This window comes from Quercus lobata, chromosome 8 (genome assembly GCF_001633185.2).
Source record: "Quercus lobata isolate SW786 chromosome 8, ValleyOak3.0 Primary Assembly, whole genome shotgun sequence".
Lineage (NCBI taxonomy): Eukaryota > Viridiplantae > Streptophyta > Magnoliopsida > Fagales > Fagaceae > Quercus > Quercus lobata.
In genome coordinates this window covers 10,220,399-10,229,158 of record NC_044911.1, presented here as the reverse complement: position 1 = coordinate 10,229,158, position 8,760 = coordinate 10,220,399, and the positions used below count along the sequence as shown (strand labels likewise).

General features: G+C 33.8%; 1 protein-coding gene across 9 annotated transcripts; it reads right to left on the bottom strand.

Annotated features, from left to right (window-relative positions):
- Window positions 1–1,048: 1,048 nt before the first annotated feature.
- Window positions 1,049–7,831, bottom strand: LOC115957563. 9 transcript variants are annotated; one of them, XM_031075833.1, is made up of 6 exons: window positions 7,741–7,831; window positions 7,185–7,660; window positions 6,994–7,108; window positions 5,895–5,977; window positions 4,028–5,165; window positions 1,049–2,346 (listed from the first exon to the last, which is right to left on the bottom strand). In XM_031075833.1, the coding sequence occupies exons 5-6, from the start codon at window positions 5,041–5,043 to the stop codon at window positions 1,191–1,193; spliced, it is 2,172 nt and encodes a 723-aa protein (XP_030931693.1). In that variant the 5' UTR covers window positions 5,044–5,165; window positions 5,895–5,977; window positions 6,994–7,108; window positions 7,185–7,660; window positions 7,741–7,831; the 3' UTR covers window positions 1,049–1,190. The 9 variants fall into 9 exon arrangements, with proteins under 9 accessions (XP_030931693.1, XP_030931695.1, XP_030931702.1 ...); XM_031075835.1 differs by having other exon boundaries at window positions 7,294–7,660; XM_031075842.1 differs by having other exon boundaries at window positions 7,474–7,660.
- Window positions 7,832–8,760: the final 929 nt, after the last annotated feature.

The following is an 8,760-nucleotide window of genomic DNA, read 5'->3' as shown; positions in this document are numbered from 1 at the left end:
TATCTATTTTAACTCATGTTTGATACTTCCACCTGCTTTGACCTGAAATTTTTTTGTAATTCAATGGCTAGGGGTGAAGGGATTTGATTCTTAAATATCTCCGTTAGAAGAACTAAAAAATGTCAATTGAGTTACAAGACATTCGGTGGCCTGATTTATGGACTAAACATCATTAAAAAGCAAGCATTCTACCCATCAAAAACCCAAGTGCCTAATTACACAGTGAGTATAATTTGAAACCCACCCCACACCCCAAAACAATTCTCTTCATAACCTCCAAAGTGCAGATTCACTGCTAAAAATGAAGTTACGTACATAAAAATTTGCTAGTGATTTTGCCAAGAAAATTTATTAAGAGAAGGGAGCATTGCTCCAAAAGCACCCAAAAACTTCCCTTTTGCTAAAAGTTGTGTGCCTCGACTAATTAATACCTTGTAGGACCCCCTTTTTCACGGTTCCTTAGGCCCAAGTCTGATATAGGGGCAATGAAGTCTATTAGGAGCCGAAAAAGAGACAGAATAATAGAGAATTAGGTTTGGTTCTGCCGCGATCAAGTAGGATTGTTTTACTGGACCAATCTGTGCAAAAACAAACTCAAGACACAATAATACATATATGCATGTAAAGGAACTTGGAAAAGTGTAGTTAGAGAGAAAATAAGTATTTCAATAGATCTTATTACTTATCCACAGAACCCAAAATATTGGTTCTCAAGGAAAGAGCCACAAGTCCTTTAAACTCTCATTCATACTCAAGTCTACCAAAGAAATAAATGATAGAAATTTACAGCTATTGCACAAACTACAGTACTTTCATGGATGTGGAATATATCACTTGAAAGTTGAAACACACATAGGAGGTAGCTTCGATGAATAGAGTTGTAAAACATGGTGTGTGTGTGTGTATATACATATATATAATACGATATAATATAATTAATATAAATTTAGTGTCGATTTCAGTATAGATATGCCTCCATAATACTCATGAGAAACAAAGTTACATATTTCATCTGAAGTGATTAGCTAGTTGTTGTAACATTACTCTCTAATCAAAAGTACAAAACCCTATTTCAAGTAACTATTACAATTTAGTAGCAATTCCTTGGTCTGACTCATCTGTACTCAATACAAGAAGATGACATGCTATGAAGAATCTAATTCTCATTCTTAACAACCGCTTTTAGTTATCTAGCACCACCTAGGTTCGATCCAACCACAGCACAATACTTCTGTTGTGCTATAAAAGTCAACAACATCCTTACTCTTAAAGGAATGATAATTATCCGTCTCTAGTGAATAGAAGACAATGCTTTCTCCATAAAATCTCGGAAAGTAAATTTTGTTCTCCATTCCAGGTGATTTTACTATAGCAGACATGGACGATGTATGGCTAACATAAAGCATATAATTTCCTAAATTTTCAACTCTAACCCAAGTCATTTTTGATTCATTCAGTTTGAAAACTCGAACCCACTTTCCAAATGGAGCCACAAATATTGATAAGAGCTCACCATTACATTCTACTAGAAACTTCTGGAAGTTACCATTGCACGGTGGTTTAGGCTTTGTAAGAACTTCGAAACTATGCTCTTCGTTGTTTAACTTTAGAATTCCAAGATTGCCTTCCTTACCCAGATAATAAAATGCTCCTTTGTAGAAAACCGGGCTATTGCAATCAAAGGAAAAATTGGTATATTCAAATTCCCACTCATCCCAATCTTCATTCCCCGGGCTACAATAGTTCACAAAGAAATTGGAACTATTGGCAGTCTTGTCCTTAATCTCAACAGCTACACACTCTGAAGAGTCTGGGGTAGATGAGAAACCCATGCAAGGGTTCCGAATATGGAAGCTACAATCTGCTAGTGGAAGAAGTGCTTGCGTAAATGGATTGAAAAAGAATGTTGACATGCGTACAGTTACTAGCAGCCAACCATCTTTTGAACTACGAATTATACTGCCTTCTTTTAACACTTGGGGCAAGTTGATGAGATATTTGTCACCATGATTAGGGTCAATGAAAGAATAAACACTCTCTTTCCCAAATAACACTAGCCATGGAGATAAAGAAGGGTTTACCAACCTTGGTGTGGCAATTCTCCATTGGATCTGAGGCGCTACAGAATGGAACATTTTACACGTAGCACGAAAGTGCAAATAATCAACTAAAATGAGAGGCTTGGCAATCAGTTTAACCATGTCCAAAGGAAGGTAAGGTAAATGTGCTTTAGTCTCGTTTGCCTCCTCCACATCTTCTAAATCATTTACCTTTTCTTGGACTTTCTCACTCCCTTGTTCTTCCATATTAATCCTGTGCTTTGCTTCTTTCATTGTACTGGATAGCCTGTATATATATATATATATATATATATAAGCAGATTAGCAACAAAAAATAAAAAACTCATTTGTATAAGCATGATTTTATGGGGACGGGCTCCTCTCCCATTTGTAATTCTCCAGTTCTCTCCCGTTTTAATATGGATGAATGCCACGTGGAAACAAAACAATCCAAAGGCCAAAAAATAAGCCATGGAATTCTCTCTCTTGTTTCGCCTCTCTAGTCTCTCCATCACTTCACCTCTTTTCTCTCTTTATCTCTCTTTTCAAACGGACCAAAGCTGAGCATCAAACTATCAGAGGCATCAAAACAAAAAGAACAAAGGATGTGAGTGCTGTGCTTGGGATTTTATCATTCTTGGCAAGAGTGGTCAGATTGGGTTCCTCCCAATAGGAAGGTTGGGTATAAGGGTAAGGATGGTAATCTCACACCCACCTTACACAGCAGTATTTTCTTGGCTTCCCTTGAGAGAATAGAGATCTTTAACTCCTTTTTGGTCTCCTCAAGCTCCAATTTTCTCTGGCCAGCAAGCTCTGATCTTTGTGCCGACTCAGCTCTATATGAAAAATTATCAAATAAAAAATTGGATTTGTTTCGTGGATTTTTTTTTTTTCCATTGGTTGCACAGAACTCACATCCTTTGTCCCCTTTTTTTTTGATAAACTCTTTTGTCCCTTTTGTTTTGATGTTTATGATGCTCAGGTTTGGTCAGTTTAGAGAAAGAGGAAAAAGAGGAGAAAGAGAGAGAGAGAGAACAGGTGAAAGTAACAGGAGAGTGGAGAAAGACGAGAGAGAATTTAATGGCTTATTTTTTTGGCCTTTGGATTGTTCTGTTTCCACGTGGCATTCATCCATATTAAAACGGGAGAGAACTGGAGAATAACAAACGGAAGAGGAGCCCGTCCCAATTTTATGTCAGCAAGATAAAGAAGAAACAAATTAAATATAAAATAGAATCAAGATAACTGCTATATTTTTTAGTACTTTCAAATAATATTTGATTCATATTCAGACTGACTTCAAAAAGTAAGCATAGAGGGTTCAAAGATAACTCAATACAATAAATTCGTTATTTGGTTCATATTCAAACTGACTTAAAAAAGTAGGCATACGTAGAGAGTTCAAAAATAACTCAATACAATAAATTTGTTATTTTTCTTTAATAACGAACCACAAATTAAACTCAGTGATTCAAGTGTAAGCCGGATGTAACACTTTGAGAATTGATTCTTTTGAATGGCCGGTTTTTTAATATTAAGAGCATTTGCATATGCTTATAAAAGGTTTTATTGTCTATTTTAATATAAGAATCTAATTTTATTCTATTTTACACTATATTTTATTAAAATATCAATTTTTTATTATTTTTTTAAATTAAAAAAAAAATTCTCTTTCTTCCACACAAAAATTATCATTCATTCTCAACATAAATTTATATAGTTATTGTAGCAACTATAGTTTTTTACACAACTTTATATAACTTGAAGTGAGTAAATTTTAGGTTTGATTAACTTAAATGTGGTCATTTTTCTATTATACAAGCACATATGCACCAAATAGAATGATGCAAGGTCACCATAAAAATGACAATTTAATTTCTCCCATGTGAAAGCCACACAGAATGGTCACAAAGTGAAATAAATAAATAAATAAATGACGTTTCAAATTTTAGATTATATGGTCGTACCTGAGATCAGCTGGCATCACCCAAATTGGAGAGGATTTCCTTGTTGGTAGATTTGGAAAAGGTGAAGAGACCGAAAGATTTCCTTCTTCTATGTTGTATGAGTACAACTTTTTATGACCATCAGCCAAAGTCAAATATACACAATTGCCTTCGATCTCTGTCGCAGCAGGGCAAGAAAACCCGTTGTAGGACTGGTTATCAAAATTGAAGGACAAAAAGAATGCCCGATCCTTAGCACTTTCTACCTTTAACCACACCAACTTATCAAAATCTAATTTATAAATCACAATTGCTGTCATGTATCTGCCACTGGAATCTGTAAACATTATATTAAAACAGAAAAGTTCACCACAAGATTCCATTACTAATGTTAACCACACGTCAGAATATTGCGGAACATGAGCAAACGGTATGTTGACAATGGGAGATATCTTAAGACTATTGGGTTGAATGATATGAATTTGTACAATCATGTTACCAAAAGATGTTACTCCATATAAATTGCCATTGCAGCAAACTGGATCAAGAATTCTCTCATTGGAATAATTTTGGAGCTTGTTTTTTCCAGCCTTGTGTAAACTCTGATTCAGCTCCTCTAAATATGATGACTTAATCCATTCTCCATCAATAATGTTCCCACAGTATATGATTAAAGGAGGTTCTGAAACAAATAAGATGACCATGCAATCTGGTTCGGTTGGAGAGGACGATAAGATGCAATTTTTAATGTATTGAGCCTTCAAATTCAATGGCGGTAGTGTTATTTTCTCTAGGGTAACAGGGTTCCAAAGACACAGGAGGCACCAATCTGGAGCAGTACTGGAATATGAATATAAACACCAACCATGACCAGTAGTTGAAGCCAAGCAAGTTTTATTCTGCAACTCGGGAATTGTACGAATGTAGGTTTCTTTGGTATTGGATATGGAGCAAAATATTTGGTCTTTCCCGTCGGAATACACAAGCCAAGGGTAAGCTTCAGGTGGTGAAGGCCGATGTCCTCTCTCTGCTGCCATCTTCTCCTTTTCCTTCAGGGTTTTGATTTGAAGACAAACAAAATTAAGGAGGTGGTTCTGTTTGCTTCATGCACTCGCCCTTCTATTTATTTATATTTGTTGAGGATGCACGGCTGCACAGCCTACACTTAAAAAAAAAAATTTAGGGTTGAGAAACTGCACCGCCTAGCTACACTTTTTGACATAACTAGTCGCTAACCTGTGCTATGCACGGGAACCTACCTATTTGTGAGGTAGACTAAAATAATTTTATAAAGCCTTAAATTGATTAAGAAACTACACCATTACATGATTTATTCTTCTATGACTTCAATTTGTGTTAAAATTTGATGAAGAAACCATTACTTGAACGTGCAATGGCTTATGCAAAAAATAACTCAAAAATTCAAATATTAAAACTTCTGAAAGACCAAAAAATATTAAAGAATCAAATGATTCACTGCTTAGAAATTATTGAAACAAAACAAAATATATATGACTAAAAAATAGAAAAATATAAGAAAAAGATTGGGTTACATTCAAAAGAATAATCCATGGCTATAAGTTTGCACCCTATCATAAAATATCACATTAGTGAAGTAGAGAGATAATAATAATAATAATAATAATAACATTAATGTTTAAGTTTGAGTTTAAGTTGGACTTGTTAGAGAGATAGAGTTTTACTCTTTGTTCAGTTTGGATTAAACAAAAATAATTTTGTTTAAAAAAAATGATGAGTTTGAGTTTAAGTTGGGCTTGTTGGACTTGTTAATTTTATTTAATAAGTCTTAGGATACTCGGAATATCCTATGACAAAACATAGATAATAAATTAAACTTTGTATTATATGCTTAATTCAATTGACCCACCCCTGCAAAATTCTTCCTAAGTCCACCAAAAACCAATGCGGCTTGATCCAAGTAGGGGGAGAAAAGGAACTCTTGTGTTATAGCTGTGAAATTATAGAACATAACAAAAAACTTTCATTATAATATAACTTTGTCAATAATATTGGTTAATAAGGTGGGTCTGAGGATCTGAATTATCACACATGAAATCAAGTCAAACAAAGAAATTAAATTAACTTGCATTGTGTACATAACTAATAAAAAATTCGTCTCTTCCCTCAAAAAAAATAAAAAACTAATAAAAAATTCAAACAGAACAACAAATCATGCATAGTCCTAAAACACAGAACAAAGGATAAGGATTTTCCTAAACTCAAACATGCATGTGGTATAAACTTATAGTAAGCAATTAGCAAAGAAGAAGCAGCACAATTTAACCCCCCACCCCACTCATATTTTATATGATAATGAAATAAATCATATAATAGGTACATTCAAAACAGGATTGGCAGGGTAAAAATCAATCAGTTATAGATATCTCATTCAAACATGGTTTCTTCATGTGGGTTTGGCAGCAACAAAAGAAGGAAACCATTTAGGCAATAAACATAAAGATAAAAGAAGTAAAAAAAAAAAAAAAAAAAGTAGGAAAACTATGAACATTAATCTCATGAGCTATTCCTTTCTGTAGATACCAAGGTACTATAACCTAATATACACTATACAAATCACATGCATGAACTAATTAAAATATCACTTGTCAATCCCTAGCAAATATAGGAAAAACCATGGGACTGCAGTATCATTCTTAATGAACAAAACATGCAACCCACATGATTTTTTTAAAACTGTGATGAGAATTTGTAAAGAATAAAACATGTTAGCCACGTGAGTTCTTCAACAACACATTATCTTAAAAGCGAAGTTTAAATTTGAGTCAATTGATGTTTTATAAAAACAAATACCCTAAACAAAATTAAATCTAACACAAATACCCAAAATAAAATAAATCTCTTAAAGCAATTATTTGATTCTAACCAAAAGACTTTAGTTCAAACGGATTCCAACCCAAATTCTAGACTTTAAAGCCAAATTTGTTATTTTTATTTAAAAGGTTTACCGGCCGATGGGTGGGAATACTCTGTTTCCTCTTTCTCGTTGTCCATCTCTTCGTCTTTGTGCGTGACTTACAGTTACCAACTTTCTCTTAAAGTTGATTCTAAATGTTTCGGTTTCTTTATATGTAAACAGCAAAAGGTTGTCAGTCATTAGGTTTAAGCAAAAACAATCAAACCAAAATAATCAAAATACCTTAATCTCAGCCAAATACGTATAGCAAAAACAATCCCAAGCCTAAATAATATTTAACGCCAATTTCTTTCTCAAAAAGTAAAAAATGTTTTACAAAATCGAAACTTACTGATAGCAAGTCAGCGAGAGACCGGATGATTGTGGAAGGCCAGAATGGCGGTAATGGCAGTCCTCAAATGTTTCTCTCTCTGCCTTATGATCTCTATCAATCGCTGTTTTTGGAATCTAAATATCTACCAAAACATTCAAAAACCTAAAATCAAAACTAAAAGTAGGATTGGATTCTAACCCAAAATATAAATCCAACAAAAGGAAATTTGGGCAATCCTTCTTGACCTTTCAGTTTCAGTCGAATCTCCACTATGCCGCAAACTTTTTTTTGTCTCCTTCCCTTTCTCTGTATCGCTACGAACTCTGCTTGGTTCCTCTATCTTCGTATCCCTTAATCAAAACCAAATCTGACCCAAAATACCAATCTAAATCATAATTAACACCCAATTGATTCTCCAAATAAAAACCCAAAACCCTAAATTTTTAAATTTAAGACAGAACTTACCAGTAGCGATTCCGATGGTCGGGTAGCGAGTGGAGGCTTACGGTGATGGCAGAAAATCTGACAGGAAGTGAGAGACATCTTTTCGTTCTTGATTGCAAACTACAGTTTTTGATCTCTCGATCTCTCTCTCCTTCTCCGTTCTCTGCCTCTCTATTTCACTTTCTCTCTTTTCTCTCGGTCTCTCTTTCTCCTTTCTCCGTGTAGCAATCTTTTTTTTTTTTTTTTTTTTTTTCTTGGTCTTAAGCGGTTAGTTTTCTTTTATACCAAGAGCGCTCCAAATAGTGTTTAACGTAATGAAAAACTAGTCGCTAACCCGTGCGATGCACGGGAAAACTATTAGAAAATAATAAAGCATGCATATATTAAAAGACAATTTAAGTTCATGTGTGCTTGTAAGGGATACATACCTAAATAGTTCTTGCGGTAGAAATAAAAGCCTTATCTTTGAGATAAAGAACTGATATAAACAAACTAACCTTACATAAAACAAATTAAACAAATTAAAAAAAAAAAAAAAAACTGATGTCACGGGAAATTCAGCCACATAGTAGTAATATGTAAATCTCTTAAAACCTAAACCTAAACGTAAGGACAAAATATTTATGTGCCTTCTCTTACTTTCCTGATGTATTTGGTTAAAAACATAAAACTGATGTCACGGGAAATTTAGCCACATAGTAGTAATATATAAATCTCTTAAAACCTAAACCTAAACCTAAACGTAAGGACTAAATATATAAACAAACTAACCTTACAAAAGCTGAACTTTATAAGCTAAAATTTATACCGTGAGTTGTAGATCTTGAATGCTATACCGTGCGTTTAGGGCTTCCTACATCTGGAGAGAGAGAGAGTTTGCAGAAACCAAAGAAAATCTCTTTATAGCTTAAGAAACACAATATAATAAAATCAAAGAGATAAAATTTTCAGATGACAAAATATTATATTTATAGATAATTTAAAAGAATTTTGGTTTAATTCTTGAACACCGCAACTCCATAAAATTCATACTAATAATAA